This window comes from Lithobates pipiens, unplaced genomic scaffold (genome assembly GCF_037356315.1).
Source record: "Lithobates pipiens isolate NorthernLeopardFrog02 unplaced genomic scaffold, aLitPip1_a1.2 Scaffold_23, whole genome shotgun sequence".
NCBI lineage: Eukaryota > Metazoa > Chordata > Amphibia > Anura > Ranidae > Lithobates > Lithobates pipiens.
The window spans coordinates 27,608,876-27,628,875 of record NW_027507785.1 but is presented as its reverse complement, the minus strand read 5'-3'; the positions used below and the strand labels follow the sequence as shown (position 1 = coordinate 27,628,875).

The window sequence follows — 20,000 nt, the reverse complement described above, 5'->3', positions numbered from 1 at the left end:
GTGTGTGTGTCTGTCTCTCTGTCTCTGTCTCTCTCTCTCTCTCTCTGTCCCCACCTTTCTCTTTATGCTCCTCTCTTGTTTCTTTCCACCTTCTCTCTATCTCTTTCTTCCTACTTCTTTTGTCTTCCAACCCTATTTCTTCTCGGTCCCTTTCTTTTCTCTCTACCCTCTCTTGCTTTCCTCTTATTCCTCTCCATCTGTTTCCATACCTCCTATTTTTTTTGTCCCGACTACATGAACTGCTGGAAACTAAATTCTGTCTGGTTGTCTCATGTCACCACTCTCTGTACCTTGCTCATAAAATAGAAGCATTTCAGTGAAGGATAATTGTGATGTCCAATCAATCTGTAGCAGCCAATTGACTTTTGCTTTACTAGAAGACAAATTCTGATTGGTCCTGTAGACACACTTCTAAACCTTGTGGACAGCCTTCCCAGAAGAGTTGAAGCTGTTATAGCTGCAAATGGTGGGCCAACTCAATATTGAACCCTACGGACTAAGACGTCATTAAAGTTCATGTGCGTGTAAAGGCAGGTGTCCCAATACTTTTGGTAATATAGTTTATATCTGCACAACTAGTAAAATCAGTTGGCAAAGGGCACATGCTGTCCAGAAAGCATTTCACCTCCACACTTGGACTCATTCTCTTTAGAATTGACTGTGGTTGCCCGACCCACCAAGGAACAGAGGCATGCCAACAGAAGGTGGTTCCTGATCCTGTGTAAGCCCTGGCTTCAAGAAATAGGCCAAACCTGGGTCAGTGAGGTGGGGGAGGGGGTTAAAGTGGCCATTGTCCCCAAACTCTTTTCAGAGGTTCTCGTTTCAACATGAAAAATAGACCTCGGATTATGATGAATGGCAAGGTCTGACACACATTCCCGTCCCCTAATCCCGAGGCTGTGAGCTGAGGCAGCAGAAAGGCCCCTGGATGTGATGAAGGCCCTTTTTAAAACCTGTCTCTCTTTTTCACATTGACCTTCAGAGGATATGATTAATGGCAGTGCGATGGTTGCTTGTCATCTGTTAGATGCTACAAAACTCGCTATGGTCATCCCATCTGTGCTGTAGCTCGCTGCCTCTTCTCCCCCCCCCCCCATCTTCGAGAGAAAGAGGCTTTATTCCTGAATTTTGCATTTGCATCCGGATTTCATGCACCCCCCCCCCCCCCAAAAAAAACACAATAAATGGAGGTCCGCAGCACTGTTCTCATTTGTGTGGTTAATTGAAGCAAGCGGCTTTGTTTTTTGGTGCAGCTGTAGTACATCTTATGGAATTCTCAGTATAGAAGTCAAACAGATGGGCATAAAATGCTCATGAAAAAGTCATTAGGGACATGTAAGAAAACTGGTGCATAGCTAAGTGCGTCAAAATGAAAGCTACTGCATTTGAAGCTGTAACGGGCCTTAAAGGGAGACGTATTTGTGGGATGTGAATAGTTTGGGTTCGATCATCTCTCATCATGACAATATCAAATACTCTAGAAGCGCGATCCAAAGTCAACAGGAAATTGGATAAAGCAGCCTGGAAATGAAGCCAAACCTACCTCCTCGTTCTCCATTGTGAGTGTAGAAATCAGTTTACCGGCGGCTTAACGTAGATTTAAATCTAATCACAAAAATCTCATATAATCTTTAATTTGTAATTTTAAAAATGCTCCCCGGTCTTCTTAAATCCACTGCTTTCCTTGAAGAATTCCAGAAGTGTTAAATTTTATACATGTTTACATTGGTCGTGCTCGGACCAATCTAACTATGTAAATATCATGTCTGGCTGATTCCCCCGGAAGCTGGAAATCCCTGAAGTAGACACCGCTACTCTCCGCTTGCCTTTGGATGCCATACTGAGTGGCTAGCCTGATGCATTGTGAAGAAATTAGGTTGGCTGCTCGGCGTGATGCCATTCAGAGAATGCTTTGCATTCTTTTGAATGAATGCAAAGCGTTCACTCATTGGACGAGGTAGAGACTGTGACATCACCTACTGCCTCTCCACCTTGTCCAATCTTTGAACAATGCAAAGTATTTGCTTGAAAGGTGCCCTTGCTAACTGGCCAACCTCCTGTGCTTACAATGCATCAGGCTAGCCACTCATCATGGGACCTAGAAGCTAGTGGAAGGGAAAAAAACAGGGAGGGGGGAGGTGCCGACCTGAGTGTACTATTAAAATGATGATTTTAATAGGATACGATTGAAAACACTTACAAGATGGTATAAGATGCATGCTTGTCAAAGTAAAATGCTGTCCTGGCATTCCACATGGCTCTGCGGGTCCCCGCCACTGTTCTAGGTAGCTGGAAAGGATTGGACAGCTGGCTGGAATGGATCACAGTGTTTCTCCAGGAACCAGGAATCGCCACGATGACCCAAAGGTGACGTCACCGGCGTCTGATTGGACCAAGGCGGGGCTGGAATCTTGTCAATAAGGGCTGCAGTGGTGAAGGCTAGGAGCTCGGAGCTGGCTGCTCCTTCTATTGGCCTGTCTTGGTCCAATCAGACTTTACTTTGATGAGCATGCATCTTATATGATCTTGTAAGTGTTTTTAACCTTATCCTATTAAAGTTATCATTTTAATACTACACTCAGGTCGGCGACTCCCCCTCCCTGATTTTTTTCCCTTACATGTCTTGCAGAGTTCTGGACACACTCTGAAGGATGGCTGCCTTCCTTTTTAACCCTTGATACCCCTTTGTTTTCCAACCACCCAACTTATGGATACATCACCATCCAGCTATTACAGCCATAGACTATACGCCTAAGGATTAGACCATAAGGAGCACCAGATAACCCCAGATAACACTGACTATACTGCTAACTGAAGCTAGTGGAGATCACGGGTGTACCAGTGTCTACTTTAGTGATATTCAGCTTCTTTGAGGTTACTTTGGTCCAAGCTGGGTCAATGTACTGTATATATGTAAAAATATACCATGCCTAGAAATCTTCTAAAATAACACCTGATAATCCTGCCATGGCGGGCCTCGTTTAGGTACTTTCTGTTATGGGGTGACCATGCTCTGTCCTAATTATTTTCCTGCATTGTCACCCTATCGCATGCACTCTCATCGGAGCCGGTAAGTGACTATGCTTACGTTCAGAGCTCAGGTATGGTTAACCGCTGTCACCATAATTGAAACTCGCCCTGAGCAGTGAAAAGGGTGGTGATCATTGTGCTGTCAATACAATAAACCTTTGCTGGAGTTGAATATCTTCGGTGTGCAGCCTATTGTTTGACTAGTGGGTTACATTGGAGAAAGAGGGGACTCTAGGGCCTTGGTACCCAGAGTCTTGTAGGCAATCCAGGAGGATACAGGTTGACCTGTGAGCAGTGAAAGGGGTTGGGTTTGTCGCCCTGCAGCATGTTTTATTACCTGTTCCTGTCAGTAGATCTATTAATTCTCCATTTCCTTACATGGGGTGACAATGCTTGTTGCTCTGCAGTAAAATGTGTTCATTAGTGTTGTCACCCTGTTATATTAGGCCCCAATCACACTTCAGCTGAGCATGTTTGCATGTTTTCCTGGAAATTTTTTGAGCGTTTCTTTTACTATTAGTAGCCTTTGAAACACTAGTTGAGAGGTAAGAAAATTCATGTTTTTCAGGTGCTAATAAACTCAATTGGGGTCAAAAGGTTTGGCTGCCCCAAAAGAACTACAGTGGAACCTTGGTTTATGCGTATTCTCCTGGAACGGATTATTCTCCTAATCCAAGGTTCCACTGTACATTTTTGAGCGAGGGTTCTAAGCTGCGCTATGCTCAGATGTGAATATAATGAAAATCCTAGTTTCAAGCATTGTATAGTTTCCGGTGAAACTTCAGATGCTGCTACAAACCCTAAATCCTATGACTCGTGGGTCAAATGTTGGGTAGCATGAGAGTATTCAATAGAAACAATTCGACATTTGGCCCATGTGTATGTCAGCCGTTTGACCAGCTTCTGCCAAAAGATCATATCCGAAAAAGGTTTGCCGACCAGCTCCCAATCAGCACTCTCAGTCCCCCTGTCAGAACACAATAGCACAGCAGTGGAGATCACTGTCCTAACATTAAATTGATAGAACAGTGGTTTCGACCTGAGCTGTCAGTTGTTTTTCATTCAACACTGTGGTAGTGTGTATGAGTCTTAAGGTGTGAACAGGTTGTGTCACATACCTTGTGGCAGAGCCTGACGTGTAGGAGACTTCTTGTACAGCCCCGCCTCAAGGACCACAGATATTGTGACAGTGGCCGCAAAAGCGCGGTGAGGTAAGACCTTCCGTTGGTCACAGAGGTGCATGGCAGATCCGTCACCAGAGTTGACCTGGCTAGCTGAAACAGCGGATGGCAGCAGGAACAGCAGACCCAAAGCTGGATAGGCAGCAGCTGGTAGCAGATGCTGTAGGACTGACAGCACACAGCAGCTGAAGGACCAGCATGACCAGGTACAATGCAGAGCATAACAGACGGATAACCGGATGCAGGTTCAGACAAGCATGGTCAGGTATAGGCATAGACGGCAGGCAGAGAATGGTCAGGATACAGGCAGAGGTTGGTAACACGAGATCAGGCAGATGCACAAGAGGTAAACAAAGTCTTAGAGGCAAGCTGAGGTCAGGACAGGTATAGTCAGGATAAGCTGGGTCAAACACAGGAAACAGGAACAGGCGCAGGGGCAACAGCTGCAGATCAGACAGCAACCTCCTAGTTCATCTGCTGCACTTATATAGGGCATTTGGCGCCAATGTCTGTGGCGACTGCACGTGCGCCTGTGCACCACAAGGCGGGCAAACGCAGGACTGCGCCTGCGCATTTCCGTGCGCTTTGGGGAATTCAACTGGCTATGCATTTTAAATGGACTATACTATGTTTACTAATCTTAACCCTGTACATGTACTGGAATGCATTATTTTGTTTATATTATAGCAGTCCTTTAAACCTTTTGGTATGATTTTATTAATATTATTTAAATTTAACATTAATATCATTATTTTGGTTTTATTTTCAGTGGATTGCTTAGACCCCACGTGTTCTGGGCGAGGAGTCTGCGTGCAAGGAGTGTGCCATTGTGCTGTTGGGTGGGGTGGAACAAGCTGTGAGAACCCGCGCGCCACTTGCCTTGACCAGTGTTCTGGACATGGGACGTACCACTCTGAGACGGGTGTGTGCACATGTGACCCCAACTGGACCGGCCATGACTGCTCCATAGGTAAGAGTGAATCTCAGTCTTGTTATTGTCAAGTACTTTTTCTTAAGAAGTATCTGGGAACAAAAAATTAAAGCATTTAATGTTTTAAAAATAACCTCTCACAAGCCCTTAACATTGTGACTTAGCACAGAATGAGAAAAATGCATTAACAGCGGTTACCTTCAGTGAAAAACCACATGACATCCACCCATCAAGGCAATTCAGTATTTGTGTAATGCCTTTCTGAGAGCCAGTCCACTGCTTGCAATAAGGGCCGAGGGCTCTAGAGAGGAGTACTGAGGCGTTTACAGCAAACCTGAATGTCGCAGCCATGGTCTGCCTTCATTGCATTGAGTGGCACAGGGGCCCATTGATGACATCACTGGATCTAAAATAAGACTTGTAATAAAAACAGAAATGTTTTATTCAGAATATCATTCTATCTAGTTGCAAAAGTGTGCCCTAGGTGCTATAAAATATCATAAAAAAAACCTCCAATGATAACTCCATAAAAAATTATAATGAAATGCGATAAAAATACAAATATTGAATTTACTGTGTATGTGATATGTGAGCGGACTCCCACCCTACCCCACCACCGAAAATGTAATATGTGGGTACAGTGCCTTGAAAAAGTATTCATACCCCTTCAAATTTTCCACATTTTGTCATGTTACAACCAAAAACGTAAATGTATTTTATTGGGATTTTATGTGATAGACCAACACAAAGTGGCACATAATTGTGAAGTGGAAGGAAAATTATAAATGGTTTTCGATTTTTTTTTTTTTTTTTTTTTTTTTTACAAATATTTGAAAAGTGTGGGGGGTACATTTGTATTTGGCCCCCCTAAGTAAATACTTTGTAGAACCTCCTTTCGCTGCAATTACAGATGCAAGTCTTTTTTGGGGATGTCTCTACCAGCTTTGCACATCTAGAGAGTGACATTTTTGCCCATTCTTTGCCAAATAGCTCAAGCTCTGTCAGATTGCTGTTCACAGACGCTCTCCCTCCAATTTTCAAGTCTTGCCACAGATTTTCAATTGGATTCAGGTCTGGACTTTGACTGGGCTGTTCTAACACATGAATATGCTTTGATCTAAACCATTCCATTGTAGCTCTGGCTGTATGTTTGTTGTCCTGCTGGAAAGTGAACCTCTGACCGAGTCTCAAGTCTTTTGGTTTTCTTCTAAAGCCCCATACACACTATCAGATATTCTGCTGATTTTTTCCTTCAGATTTACCAAAACCATGTAGTGCAAGGACCTGCCTGATTGCATACACATTGAAACTCCTAAGGTTTGACCTCATATTATATGGTTTTGGTAAATCTGAAGGAAAAAATCAGCAGAAAATCTGATGGTGTGTATGGGGCTTAAGATTGCCCTGTATTTGGCTCCATCCATCTTCCCATCAACTCTGACCAGCTTCCCTGTCCCTGCTGAAGAAAAGCATCCCCACAACATGATGCTGCCACCACCATGTTTCACAGTGGGCATGGTGTGCTCAGGATGATGTGCGGTGTTAGTTTTCCGCCAGACATAGCATTTTGCTTTTTTAGGCCAACAAGATTTTGGTCTCATCTGACCAGAGCACATTCTTCCACGTGTTTGCTGTGACCCCCCACATGGCTTCTCGCAAACTGCAAACAGGACTTCTTATGGCTTTCTTTCAACAATGTCTTTCTTCTTAACACTCTTCCATAAAGGTCAGATTTGTGGAGAGACGACTAATAGTTGTCCTGTGGACAGATCCTCCCACCTGAGCTGTGGATCTCTGCAGCTCCTCCAGAGTTACCATGGGCCTTGGCTGCTTCTCTGATGAATGTTCTCCTTGTCCGGTCTGTCAGTTTAGGTGGACGGCCATGTCTTGGTAGGTTTGCATTTGTGCCGTACTCTTTCCATTTTTGGATTATGGATAGAACAGTGCTCCATGAGATGTTAAAAGCTTGGGATATTTTTTTTTTATAACCTAACCCTGCTTTAATCTTCTCCACAACTTTATCCCTGACCTGTCGGGTGTGTTCCTTGGTCTTCATGATGCTGTTTGTTCACTAAGGTTCTCTAAGAAACCTGAGGGCTTCACAGAACAGCTGTATTTATACTGCAATTAAATTACACACAGGTGGACTCTATTTACTAATTAGGTGACTTCTGAAGGAAATTGGTTCCACTAGATTTTAGTTAGGAGTATCAGAGTAAAGGGGGCTGAAAACAAATGCACCCCACACTTTTCAGATATTTATTTGTAAAAAAAAAAAAAAAAAAACATTTATCCTTTTCCTTCCACACAATTATGTGCCACTTTGTGTCAGTCTATCACATAAAATCCCAATAAAATACATTTATGTTTTTGGTTGTAAAATGTGGAAAATTTCAAAGGGTGTGAATACTTTTTCAAGGCACTGTATCTGCTCCTTCAAAATGCTTCTAGCATTTTGTGTGACAAAATCAAAAAAGAAAGCGGTGCTTGCCCAAAATAAATAAAGACCGTCTACAGTGATAAACAAAAATATGCTGCATTCAAAAGTTCATATAATGCAAGTCCTCAGACTACACATGCGTGTGTTCTAGAAGTCCATAATAAGTGGGTCTAATCACCGGTTATTGCAGTGTGCTGCTGCAAAAGACCTCCTCCAAGTCACCAAAACATGCTCCACCACGTGCTGACAATATATTGCACTCACCAGATATGATAAATCAACCAGCATTTATAGAATGTTTAGATGTCAAAGCAATCGCCCCCACTCTTGCTCCACTCCTGGTGGGTCCTGGTGTAGCTCATATACCAGAATAGAAAAAACCCAACTACTAGGGGGCATATAGTGTGATGCCGTTTATCGGCTTCAACAACCTTAAAGCGGAGGTCCACCCTAAAATGGACCTCCGCTCATCGGAATCCCCCCCCCCTCCGGCGCCACAATCGGCACCTTTCAGGGGGGAGGGGGGTGCAGTTACCTGGATAATCCAGGTAACTGCACCCACTTCCGGGCTAGCTCTCTGCGGAACGAGCGTAGGTTACGCCCCCGTTCCGCAAGCGCCCGCCCCCTTCAGCAAGTGCCCCGCTGCCTGCTGGGAAACACACAGCTCCCAGAGGCAGCGGGGACCGTCCGGATTGCGCCGCGTGGCTCGCGCATGCGCAGTAGGGAACCGGGAAATGAAGCCGAAAGGCTCCATTTCCTGATTCCCATACCCAAGATGGCGGCGGGACCCGGCAGCCGAGCGAGCGATCGGCTTCGGGTGCCGACATCGCGGGCGCGCTGGACAGGTAAGTGTCACTATTTAAAAGTCAGCAGCTGCAGTATTTGTAGCTGCTGGCTTTTAAAAAAAAAAAAAAAAAACGCGGAGTCCCGGTGGACTCCCGCTTTAAAAATGGTATAGGTATGCACAGTGTTAAAATATGCAGCATGCACAAATTCCTTGGGCCGGGATCAGATAACCCACCACTCATATACTCCAGAGCCGATGTGCGTTTCACAGACCCAGAAACCGCACAGGATAGAAAGCCAGAAATGGCGTCGACCTCTCAGCCTTAATGCATGTTGCGCAGGTACGCGTCTTCAGGAAGTGAAGCCAGCACCATTTTACTGGAGGTATTTATACTAGAACTCATCCCTGATTGGAGGACGTCCCCCAAGGCAGGGCCAGAAGCTCGGGCAATACCATTTTCTTGTAGTGATGTATCTTATATTTGCTCATTGATCGTCTGGGCTTATCTGTAATATTTTTGCCAGTCACAGCCTGTGTCTTACAATATCAGGGAGGAGAAGCATCCATCAATCTTCATGTAATATTCCACCCCCATTGTGTTTAGCTGGTTAGTGGGCATGGAGGAGGAAGGGAGGGAGTGTGCTGGCATTTACCACTGTGTATACGCCCCACATGTGTGACTCTATAGTCACATGGGCTGCTCGGATGTGAAAGGGAGGAAATGCACAGCATAGAAACTCACTGAAAACTGAGCATGTGCAGAGCTGCCAACACTGCTCTGCAAAATCCCTAGCTGAATTGGGGACATGAACAGAAAGTGGACCTATAGAGCAGCAGGATCAACCAGGTTTTTTTGCAGAATACAGAAAACAAATGCAACTGAGTGTGAACGGCATGTAAAACACAATTTTTTATTTTATTTTTTATAGTTTTTTTTCTGTTGTGGGTTTAGGGACACTTTTGGCTATTTACTAAGCAAGGCTGTGCTGTGGGGCAGAGCAGTCTAAATCTCAGGACTGGATGGGCAAACATAGAAAATCCATCAGCAGGTAAAACAGCTGCCCCATATGTATTTCAGCTCTGCATTTAGCGGTTTGCCTGGAGTTCAGCTTTAAACCTTGTCACGGATCATCATTAGCATCCTGACAGCTGCCTCGCTCGCTGACCCAGAAGCCGCAGCTTGCCCGTACACTCATCTTAGCAGACTCCTTCCAGTTGACTAAACAGATTTTTAAATATGATACAGCCTTTTATATAATCATTGATGGATCGTCTCCAACCGCTAGCAGCAACAGTGTGCTGGCATTCCTGCCGAGCATCTAATGTATCTTTCCAGACATTGTCATATCTCATTGATCAAACAACACTTGTGATGAGGCCGGGCTCCCCCCTTGGGGCCCCAGAGGTCTCCAAACTTTGTAAATGAATTCTCATGTTAAATTCATGCTGTGCCGAAGGCCACACACACACGGCGTGCACACACACAAGGGTTTCGGCGAGTGAAGTTCACACTTCTTCTTGCTCTAAGGCTTTAATTTCAGGGGTGTGAAGAGCTCTCGAGGAGACCTGTGGTGCCCCATGGAGAGGAGTACGTATCAGTATTCTGGCAGAATAAAATTAGCTGGTAACCCCATTCTGTAAGGTCATAAGCCTGTCTTGTCTCAAAATTCTCCAGGATAAAGGCGAAAATGAAGATCAACACCTCTGTTTGGGTATGGTTTACATTGTTTGAAAAGTGGAAGTCTAGAAAGTTTCTTTATGCCTTAAGGATCCCTAGAATGGCATAAGTAGTGCAGCTTTGCCCATTGTGGCCTCGATGCAGGAAGAAATAATTGTCGATGTCATGACATCACCATGCTATTCTCTCTGCAAGTCACTTTTATGGCCTTATGTATGAGTTAGAAGCTGCAAAAGAATAACAGTCTTTCAACTTGCATGGCCAGATACAGAGCTTTCAGTTCCTCATTTGGATGGACAATCTTAATTTGCAACCAAATCTCTGTTTCTTTATTTTGTCTCGCGTAGATAACACTTCATGCTTTGCAACCAAATCTCTTTTACTTCATTTGGACTCGTATAAAGACCTTTATAGATAATACTTCATACTTTGCAACCAAATCTATCTTACTTTATTTGGTCTCGTGTATAGACCCTTGTAGCTACATTTTTGTGGACACTTGACCGTTCCAAAACCATGGGCATACCATGAGGCATGTCTATCCTATTCCAGAACCATTGGCACTACTATGGAGGTGGCCTCAGCTTTGTGGCTTACTTTATTTGGATCTTTTTAGATAATACTTCATACTTTGCAACCAAATCTATCTTACTTACTTATTTGGTCTCCTGTATAGACCTTTTGTAGATAACACCTTCATACTTTGCAACCAAAGCTCTTTGACTTTATTTGGTCTCATGCATAGACCTTTTTAGACGCTTTTTTTGTGGACACTTGACCATTCCAAAACCATGGGCGTACCATGAGGCATGACTATCCCATTCCAGAACCATTGGCACTACTATGGAGGTGGCCTCAGCTTTGTGGCTTACTTTATTTGGTCTCATGTATAGACCCTTGTAGCTACATTTTTGTGGACCACTTGACCGTTCCAAAACCATGGACGTACCACGAGGCATGACTATCCCATTCCAGAACCATTGGCACTACTATGGAGTTGACCTCAGCTTTGTGGCTTACTTTATTTGGTCTCATTTATAGACCTTTTGTACATAACACCTTCATACTTTGCAACCGAAGCTCTTTGGCTTTATTTGGTCTCATGCATAGACCTTTTTAGACGCTTTTTTTGTGGACACTTGACCATTCCAAAACCATGGGCGTACCATGAGGCATGACTATCCCATTCCAGAACCATTGGCACTACTATGGAGGTGGCCTCAGCTTTGTGGCTTACTTTATTTGGTCTCATGTATAGACCCTTGTAGCTACATTTTTGTGGACCACTTGACCGTTCCAAAACCATGGACGTACCACGAGGCATGACTATCCCATTCCAGAACCATTGGCACTACTATGGAGTTGGCCTCAGCTTTGTGGCTTACTTTATTTGGTCTCATTTATAGACCTTTTGTAGATAACACTTCATACTTTGCAATCAAATCTCTTTGACTTTATTTGGTCTCATGCATAGACCTTTTTAGATGCATTTTTGTGGATGCTTGACAGTTCCAAAACCATGGGCGTACCATGAGGCATGATTATCCCATTCCAGAACCATTGTCACTACTATGGAGGTGACCTCAACTTTGTGGCTCTTACAATCTCCACTTTTCTGGAATTGTGGAAATGTGTGCCTATGTAGCTAAAAGGGTGTTTGTGAGGTTGGGTACTGATGGTGGAGTTTTGGTTATTCTTTGCAATATAAACAAAAAAAGAGCGTCAATTTTGGAAAAAAAAACACATTAAAAACATATTTTTTACTTTTTGCTATAATAAATATCCCCCAAAAATATATAAAAAAACATTTTTTTCCTCAGTTTAGGCCGATATGTAGTCTTCTACATATTTTTGGGAAAAAAAATCGCAATAAGCGCTTGATTGGTTTGCGCAAAAGTTATAGCGTCTACAAAATAAGGGATAGATTTATGGCATTTTTTACTAGTAATGACGGCGATCGGCGATTTTTATCGGGACTGCGACATTATGACGGACACATCGGACAATTTTGACACATTTTTGGGACCGTTGGCATTAATACAGCGATCACTGCTATAAAATTGCATTGATTACTGTAAAAATGTCACTGGCAGTGAAGGAGTTAACCACTAGGGGGCAGGGAGGGGTTGTGATTCTAACTGTCGGGTGGGCTAGCAGTGACACGACACTGATCGCTGCTCCTGATGACAGGGAGCAGACGATTGGTGTCCTGTGACTAGGCAGAACAAGGAGATGCTGTGTTTACATCGGCATCTCCCCGTTCTTCAGCTCCGTAATGCGATCGCGGGCACCCAGTGGACATCGAGTCTGCGGGCACGGTCAGGCAGGTGCGCGCTCTGGGAAATTCAAAGTGACGTATGGGTACGTTACTTTGCCCAGCCATGCCATTCTGCCGATGTATATTTACAGGAGTCGGTCGGCGCGTGGTTAAATAACAGACATGTCATACCTGCTCTGTGCAGTGGTTGAGCACAGAGCAGCCCAGATCCTCCTTCATTCTCTCGCCGGCACTCCAGGCTCCTCCCTTCTGCCTAGTACCCCCATAGCAAGCAGCTTTCTAAGGCAGCACCTGACCGAGCCGCTGCTCTGTGTTCATATGCGGAGCCCTGCCTCCGCTCTCTCCCTATTGGCTCACTGACTGTGATTGACAATAGCATTGGGCAGTGGCTACCACTAGAAAAAACAGTAGCTGCGCTAAATGATGTATGATAAACAGTGAATATGTGATAACAAAAATTCGAATGAAAGAGAATAATATTTGATATCACCATAATATAATAATGAAAAACATAAGAATCTGTCCCAAAATGAAAATCATGAGTGGATGTGCAAAAACAATGACAATGAAACTTCCAGAACTCAAGTAAATTGCATATAGTCCATAAATCACACAAATGTGCATAAATGAGTGAATGAATAAAATCTTGGAAATAATGCGTGATCCACCACCACCAATTGTGCACCGAATAAATTGCACGCTTGCCAGAAGGCAAGCTAATTGAGCTTGCGGCTATATACCCAGACAGGGCCTTTATCCAGGGGATTCTGGGGCGACTACTCCAAGATGGTCAGTATGGTAGAGGAGGAGAGATATGCAGCAGATTGCCGGATTGCTTAGATCGTGCAAAGATCACGGTTTTAAGCTCGGATGTCACACAAAAAATATAAAAAGGGGGCTCTCCATAGTGTAAATCAGATTGGTAACATTTAATAGAAATAAAAAAAACACACTTATAATGTTATGCAGATAAAAACAGCAAAAGGTGGCCGGCTTGCAAACGCCCGTTCGCTCAGAAACACAAACGCGATGACGTCAGCATGTCTAATCCTCCCTACCACTGCTGTCTCTGCCAGTGAGGAGGGAGAACTGAGGCTTTTGTGCACATCACTGGATCGAGATGGGGCTTGGGTAAGTTTGGGGGGGGGGGGGGTGGTTGCTGCACACAGAAGGTTTTTAACCTTAAAGGGGTTGTAAAGGTTCTTTTTTTTTTTTTTTTCTAAATAGGTTCCTTTAAGCTAGTGCATTGTTGGTTCATTTACCTTTTCCTTCGATTTCCCTTCTAATTTTTTTTTTCTTTGTTTTCTTTGTCTGAATTTCTCACTTCCTGTTCCTCCTCGGTAAGCTGTTCTGGCTGACTAAACACCACTCGGATGATGGTGAGAAGTTTACTGAGGAGAAACAGGAAGTGAGAAATTCAGACAAAGAAAAAAACATTTAGAAGGGAAATCGAAGTAAAAGATAAGTGAACCAACAATGCACTAGCTTAAAAGGAACCTATTTAGAAAATAAAAAACGAAGCTTTACAACCCCTTTAATGCATAGAATGCATGAAGGTGAAGCAAAAGCTTGAGCCTTTACAACCACTTTAAGGTTTTCATTGGGCAATCATGCATGTTTGTGCCTGTAGAGAGGGTAGGGAATTTGCATTTAGGAGTTGGCTTGATTCAAGTGGAGAAGCCTATCTCTATTCTGCAGATTCAGCCAGGGGGCTTGCAGTATGGCTTGCAATAATAAGGACGTTGGGATGTTCCCCACTCCGAGGATAAATGGGCAGATTGGGTGAACACACTCTCATTTTATTTAGACATGACAGGTTAACGTTACTGCTGATATATTGCATATATACTGTGTGTGTCTATCTACAGTATATGTTCATGATATATGATGTTTGCAGCATCCTGTGAACCTCCTTGATCAAATGCAGACCTTCCACAAATAGAGTGTGTGTCAGATTCCCCCTTTGTTTCCTATTCCATTATAGGCGACAAGCGTGCAAAGCTTGATTAGTTGTAATGGACGACAAGAATTCTTCTTTTGGGTACTCCTCTACATTAGACCCTCGCGTTTTTTTTACTGTTCCATATTGACAATGTCACAATAACAGTCTATTCTCCAACAGTTAATTCACATATACAGAACAATAACAGATGGTCTCTGACATTAGCTTACAGGGCAGCAGTTGTGGGAGGACTATAAAGACTTCTAAAGCCCACACAATGAAAAGCTACATCTGTCTCTGAGCGCCACTCCGCTAAAAGTAGGAGAACATTCACATGCATTTATGGAACAAAGCATAATTGCACTGAATTGTTTGAAAAAAAAAAATGTACTTCCTAGTAATGGCAAAGAACATAATAGCATGGTATTAAGGGAATCATTGCTCGCCAAAAACTAACATCACCTGTATGTACTATGGAGCGGCATCAGAAGTGGACCCTGGCTGACCGTGGATGTGTTAAAGGCATACGGGCTTCAATTTTTACATTGCCTAATTATGTTTAATGCGCAGGCAGTGTACTCGCTTGATACAGCATTATATTATCGGAAAATGTAAAGTACAGATTCAGTGGACACGATTCTCCTTTTACTATGCCCTTCACCTTTATGACCCCTGTGCTAAAAATACAAAATGATATATGTGTCTCATACTTTGTTAAGCCATTTAAAGGAGCCTGCACTTCTAAATCAATTGTTTTCATAGTCCAGAGAGTCCCTTGAAACAGCAGTGGCTGGCAGCAGATCAATAAAACAGAAGAAATTCCAAATGAGGACAGTGAAAATGCAGACAGCCTCCAGTTAGCCTATTGTTTGAAGGAAAGAATCCCAGGTAGCCCTTTTGGGAAGTCCTTTGTCATTGCATGGTCCCACAGGAGACTAGCAGGTACATTTCTTGAGTTGTCAGGGGTATCCTTTTGATACATCTCCTGTGTTTGGAGACACCACCCACGGAATTTTTCCCAACCCCAAGGGATTCTGGGTTCCATGGACCCACCGCCCAAAGTGACTCCCGTCACACCTTTTAATGCATCTCCTGTGTTTGGAGACACCACCCAATGGATTTTTCCCAACCTCAAGGGATTCTGGGTTCCATGGACCCACCGCCCAAAGTGACTCCCGTCACACCTTTTAATGCATCTCCTGTGTTTGGAGACACCACCCAATGGATTTTTCCCAACCTCAAGGGATTCTGGGTTCCATGGACCCACCGCCCAAAGTGACTCCCGTCACACCTTTTAATGCATCTCCTGTGTTTGGAGACACCACCCAAGGGATTTTTCCCAACCTCAAGGGATTCTGGGTTACACAGCCCTCACCCAAAGTGACTCCCGTCACATCTTTTTATGCATCTCCTGTGTTTGGAGACACCAACAAAAGAATTTAAAGCAGCAGACCCACTGATGATCCCTCAAGAGCTTTTAGCACTCAGTGGGAGCCAGGTGAGAAGTTTTTGTTAAAAACTATTATTATTATTATACAGGTATTATATAGTGCAGACAGTTTATGCAGCACTTTACAATGTTAGGGCAGACAGTACAGTTGCATCACAATTCAATACAGGAGGAAAAATAGGGCCCTGCTCTTTAGCGCTTACAATCTAGGAGGGATGATCAAGTGATACAAAAGTTAATAACTGTGGGGGATGAGCCAATGAAGAAAATGAAATACAGTTGTTTGGTGGAGGCAGGAAAGGTTTTCAGGAAACGCCCTAAAGGTTGATGGAGTTTGAGATCATCAGACAGATTGGGGTAGGGAATTCCAAAGGATGGAAGAGGCTCTGGAGAAGTCCTGGAGGGTGAGTATGGGATGAGGTGACGCGGGAGCTAGAGAGCAGGAGGTCTTGGGAGGAATGAAGAGGACGATTTGGTTTCTATTTTGAGACTAGGTTAGTGATGTAGCTGGGGGCAGAGTTGTGGATGGCTTTGTAAGTGGTTAATATTTTGAATTTAATTTTTTGGTTGACTGGCAGCCAATGGAGGGATTGGCAGAAAGGGGTAGCAGACGCTGAGCGGTTTGTAAGGCGGATGAGTCTGGCAGCAGCATTCATGATGGATTAAAGGGGAGATTGCCTATTTAAAGGTCAGCCAATGAGGAGGGAGTTCCAGTAGTCGAGGCGAGAGATGACCAGGGAGTGAACTAGGAGCAAAAAACGTTATCTAACGTCTGTAAACCACTAATTCCATCATTCCCCATGTAATGGAGATGAACAAAGGCAGACATGCGGTCAGTTGGTTGCAGGCTGGTTGGCTAAGTTGAGCTTGGAGTTTCTTTGGTTTTGTTTTGCATGCCTTGCCCTTCCATGTGCTCCTTGCTGAAAAGGCCAGTTATAGGTGAGAGCAATGGACATTGGTTTGTAATGTTTTAAATTCCTGCCAAGGTGGCACCCATGGCTTCCTTTATAAATACAGTAGAGAAAGGTGTGTAACTACCACATCTTCACCTCCCCCAAATAATTAAAAGTAGCTGCTAAATTCTAATAAAAGGACACTTCCTTTCCCCAGGGATCCATTGCTGTCCTCACCTGGGCTGGTACTTGACAGTTCTTTGGGTCCCTTACGCTGCCTGGTCTAGCGCGGGAAGCCAGCTATGACTCGTAGCGGATTCACAGCCGGCTTTCCACTGTGCATACACGAGCCGCGCTGTGCTTGGTGAAAGGTCCAGCAACCCTACAGTACACAGAACATTGAAATGCAATCGTTTTAGTAAATATAAACTACAAACTATAAAACTGCCTTTTCTCCTCAGCATTATATATCAATCTTGTGACTTCTATCAGGGCCTGGGCGAGCACTGGTTAGCGCTTATAAAATACATTTTCATTCTCCTCTGACTGTCCTATGAGACTGCATGAACCCCCGACTTTCTGTCTGGACAGTGCTGATTGACCCTATGCACCCCCCCCCCCCAAAAAAAAACCACTCCCGAGCAACACACACCAAACTGAGCATGTGCAGAATGCCTCCAAGGCTCTGTACAATCAGCAGATGGATTGGGGACAGTGAAAGAAGGGAAGGATCAGAGAAGACAGGATCAAACAGCCTTTTTACACAGTGTGGAAGATTGACCCCTTTGGTTCCATAGTGAGTATAACAAACATGCTTTACTGCATATTCAGACTGATTTAACACTTTAACCACTTCAGGCCTGGAATACTTTCCCCCTTAATGACCAGGCCATTTATTGCGATACAGCACTGCGTGGTCATGTGACGTCCTTATTTTCCCACAAATAGAGCTTTCTTTTGTGGTATTTGATCACCTCTGCGGTTTTAATTTTTTACGCTATAAAAAAAAAAAAAAAATATATATATATATATATATATATATATATATATATATATATATATATATATATATATATATATATATATATATAATTTTCCCTCAGTTTAGGCCAGTATGTATTCTTCTACATATATTTGGTAAAAAAAAATGCAATAAGCGTTTGACTGGTTTTCGCAAACGTTGTAGCATCTATAAAATAAATTGGGGGATAGATTTTATGGCTTTTTTATTTTTTTCTTACTAGTGGCGGTGATCAGCGATTTTTAGCAGGACTGTGACATTGCAGGCAGACAGATCGGAAACTTTTGCCACATTTTTGGGACCAGTGACACTTATACACCAGTGCTAAAAAAATAAATAAAAAAAAAATGCACTAATTACTATATAAATGACACTGGCGGGGAAGGGGTTAACACTAATGGCGATCAAGGGGTTAAATGTGTTCCCTAGGGAGGTGTTTCTAACTGTGGGGGGGGCACTGGCTGGGAGTAGAGAGAGATCGCTGTTCCTAATCGCTAGGAACAGACTATCACTCTGTACTTCTCTGTCAGAATGGGGATCTGTTTGTTTACATTGACAGATCCCCGTTCCGGCCCTCTGTGGAGCTATCGCAGGTGGCGAGTGGACTTTGTGGCCGCCGGCCACGCGCATCAGCTCCCCCCGCCACGCTATAGCTGTTACAAGGGACCGGCGTACAGCCATTGCGATTCGCGGGAACGAGCCAACCTGCCGCAGTATAATGACAGCGGCTGGTTGGCAAGCGGTTAAGCCGGCTGTAGACAATTCAAATCTCGGCAAGTACAGAAGGGACCCGATTTCTATTCTCAGCCAAAAGTCTGTAAACTGTGCTGGAAATCAGAGCCACTAGAGCTCTGCTGACAGCCTAAAGAGTTACTGCTGCTCAGGGGCTTTGGGCTACAGCAAAATGGCAGCTTTCAGAAAGCAGGAACAAGAGTGATGCTGGAGGCAATTTACAGCACACAATCATTTTGGTTGCATAATTATGTGGAATGTATGATCCTTGCTAAAGAGCTTTATTTTTTATTGCGTTACTAAGGGTAAAGTTCTACTTTAAGTAGTTGCCGCCTGCCTTGCCGTCAAATGACTGCGGGGTGGTGCGGCTCTCGTTCTGGGATGGCGTCATATGACAGCGTCCCAGAATGGCTGCGCTCACAGCTGCGCCATGTTTCTAGGACACAGCAGGACCCCGATCTCCGTAAAGAGCCGCGGCTCTTTAACCATGTGATCGGCTGTGTGCAATCACAGCTGGTCAAATGTGAACACGGAGATGCCGGTAATTGGAGCTCCACGCCTCACACTGACATAGTGTGTGGCGAGGAGAGTCAATCAGCGCAATCTCCTCATACGAGACATCTATACGTGTAATCAGGGCACTGATCATCAGTGTCCTGATTACAATAGCGACACCAATGTCACAAATCAGTGCCAGCGATGAGTGCCCACCACTACCCATAAGGTTAGCGATGCCAGTCCGTGCTGGCTATCAGTCCCGCCTATCAGTGCTCTCCATCAATGCCCATTAGTGTTGCCCATTAGTGTCGCCCATCAGTGTCGCCCATCAGTACCCACCTATCTGTGCTGCCTATCAGTGCCAACTATCAGTGCCCATAAATGTGGCATATTAGTGCCTCCTCATCAGTGCCACCTAATCATCGCCCATAAGTGCCGCCTCGCCAGTCCCCATACGTGCTACTTCATCAATGCCCACCAGTTCAGCCTTTCAGTGCTCATCAGTACCGCCTATCTGTGCCGCTCATCAGTGCCACCTATTAGCACCTATCCGTGCTGATCAGTGCCCATAAATGCAGCACATTAGTGCCTCCTCATCAGTACCCACCAGTTCAGCCTATCAGTGCCCATCAGTGAAGGAGAAAAATTGATTACAAAATTTACTTACAGAAACTAAGTAAACAAAAACGTTTTTTTTTTCAAATTTCTTGGTCTTTTTTTTTTTTTGTAAAAAAATAAAAACACCCAGCAGTGATTAAATATCACCAAAAGAAAGTTCTATTTGTGTGAAGAAAATGATAACGATTTCACATGGTTACAGTGTAGCATGACCGCGCAATTGTCATTCAAAGTGCGACAGTGCTGAAAGCTGAAAAATGGCCTGGGCAGGAAGGAGGTGAAAGTGGCTGGTAGGCAAGTGGTTAAATTGAGTGGATATTCCCAATGGAGCCCAAGTATGGTGTTTACTTTTAAAACAAAAACAAAAACGATAGCAGCCCATTACTCAATATTACTTGCCCCCACGGAAGTTGGTCTTGCTTTCTTAAATCTTTTCTTAAGAGTTGAGCAAACAACTCCGATCATCTGAATAAAGATTCTTCTCCTACCCGGTCCTCCACGCTAACGAAAAGACTGTTAAC

The 20,000-nt window shown here is 43.9% G+C and overlaps 1 protein-coding gene across 12 annotated transcripts in view; it reads left to right on the top strand.

Annotated features, from left to right (window-relative positions):
• Positions 1–20,000, top strand: part of TENM4 (teneurin transmembrane protein 4) — a 2,098,843-nt gene that overhangs the window by 1,877,672 nt on the left and 201,171 nt on the right. For all 12 annotated transcript variants that reach the window (XM_077451390.1, XM_077451387.1, XM_077451388.1 and 9 more), the window contains one exon: positions 4,981–5,181. In XM_077451390.1, coding sequence (XP_077307516.1) covers positions 4,981–5,181 — 201 coding nt within the window. The remainder of the gene's footprint in view (positions 1–4,980; positions 5,182–20,000) is intronic.